We start from the raw sequence: 1,692 nt of genomic DNA, 5'->3' as shown, positions 1-1,692 counted from the left end.
ACAACATATAACTCAAATTCAAACTTTGTATATGAAAAAAAAATAACAAAAAAGATAAATATACTAAATATAGTGAATCAGGTGATGAAGATTAATCATGGAATTTTTGTTTTGTTTTGAATATTACACAAAATTTAAAAGTGATAAAAATTATTATTATTTAAAGAACCAAACTTAATATCAGGGTAAAAGTAAATATTAAAGACTAAAGATCAAAGTTTCATTTCAGTATACCGATATTGAAGAAGAGATTTTTGTGCTGTGAACAGAAAATATTATTTTTGTAAACTAATTAATAATATTTTCATACATGATTATGTGGTATAGCTGTGATAAATATTGAATGTATAAAAAATTATAGTAATAATCTCTGAAAAAAATGGTTTACACACATATTGAATGTTAAAGAAATGAAAAGAGGTAAAAAAGGGTCCTGTGGGAACTGCTCGGAAGGACTAATGACCCTAATCTGGTGCTGTTCAAGGTGTAGTTCACTCACTCTCACTGACTTCAGTGTCCCACCAAAGGGAAAAAGGACCCACCCACGATAAATTATTAAATAAACCATGAAAGTCGTAATTAATTTTGACATGACATGATATTATATTTAGTAAAAAATTGAGGTGAAAATTAACCGAGGAAAAACTTTGTTGTGGCTTGTAATAATATTTTGTGATCTGAAGAAAAGAACTAGGAGATGCCGCCGGATTCAATGAAGGCGTCGACCGGAGAGAGATGGCCGACGAGAACGGGTGTTCTACAAATGGGGCAATCGAAGTGAGAATAGAGCCACATGTCTATGCAAAGAACGTGGAAATAGTGTTTGCACTGTGGAAGCTTCCTCACTTCTTCTCCTTCTTCGTAAACTGATAAGCAAACGGGGCACTCAAAATCTTCCAACTCTTCTTTTTCTTTTGCCACCTCTTCTCTCTTGTACTTGAAGCTCGACAACAACTCTCTCTGTCGGTTCTCCATGCTCCTCGTTATCTCCGAAACCCCTTCAATTCTTGTTCCCACACCATTGGGACTCGACCCCGGAGGCTGCTGCGACCGCGAGTGGCTGCGTTTCAGGAGGAAAACGTTGTATACAGCCAACACTATGGCGGCGGTTCCCACCACCACAAGACCGTAGTACAACATGGGCATGCTGTTGTTGTTGTTGTCGGAAGAGGAAGAGGGTGGAGGAGGAGATGAAACTGTGAAAGGGCTTAGAACATCACCCATGTTATGATGATGATGATGATGATAGATAGATAGGGTTTTGGTGAGAGATTGAGAGAGAGAGAGAGAGATTTTGGAGAATATTATTTTGTAGACAACTAATCAACTAACTCATTGTACAGTGTACACCCTTATCTACCACCCAATATAGGCTTCTAATTTAGGAGATGTGATTATTGAGTTTTTTCTTTACTTACTTTCTAACTTTATTCTTATTAATCTAATAATAATACATGCATTAACAAACATAATTTTTTCATAAAAAAAAAATTAACAAATTTCTTTATCATTTATCATTTATCATTGACTATTTAATTTTATAATACGTATTAAATAAATATAAACACGTGTCATACTACTATTATTATTTGTTTATGACTATTTCAAAGTAGAAAGAGACTTATTTTGAATGTACTAGAAGAAGGTTTTTTTTTTAATTATTAAAATAATGTTAAACATGGTATTATTTTT

At 33.5% G+C, this 1,692-nt stretch overlaps 1 protein-coding gene across 1 annotated transcript; it reads right to left on the bottom strand.

Annotated features, from left to right (window-relative positions):
• Nucleotides 1–282: 282 nt before the first annotated feature.
• On the bottom strand, nt 283–1,343 carry LOC106761623 (RING-H2 finger protein ATL52-like). The gene has a single exon (XM_014645189.2). It carries the CDS (start codon nt 1,222–1,224, stop codon nt 691–693), a length of 534 nt encoding a protein of 177 aa, XP_014500675.1. The 5' UTR covers nt 1,225–1,343; the 3' UTR covers nt 283–690.
• Between the last annotated feature and the right edge of the window lie 349 nt (nt 1,344–1,692).

Source organism: Vigna radiata, chromosome 5 (genome assembly GCF_000741045.1).
Source record: "Vigna radiata var. radiata cultivar VC1973A chromosome 5, Vradiata_ver6, whole genome shotgun sequence".
Lineage (NCBI taxonomy): Eukaryota > Viridiplantae > Streptophyta > Magnoliopsida > Fabales > Fabaceae > Vigna > Vigna radiata.
The sequence above is the reverse complement of the archived record's forward strand: the minus strand, read 5'-3'. Positions and strand labels throughout refer to the sequence as shown.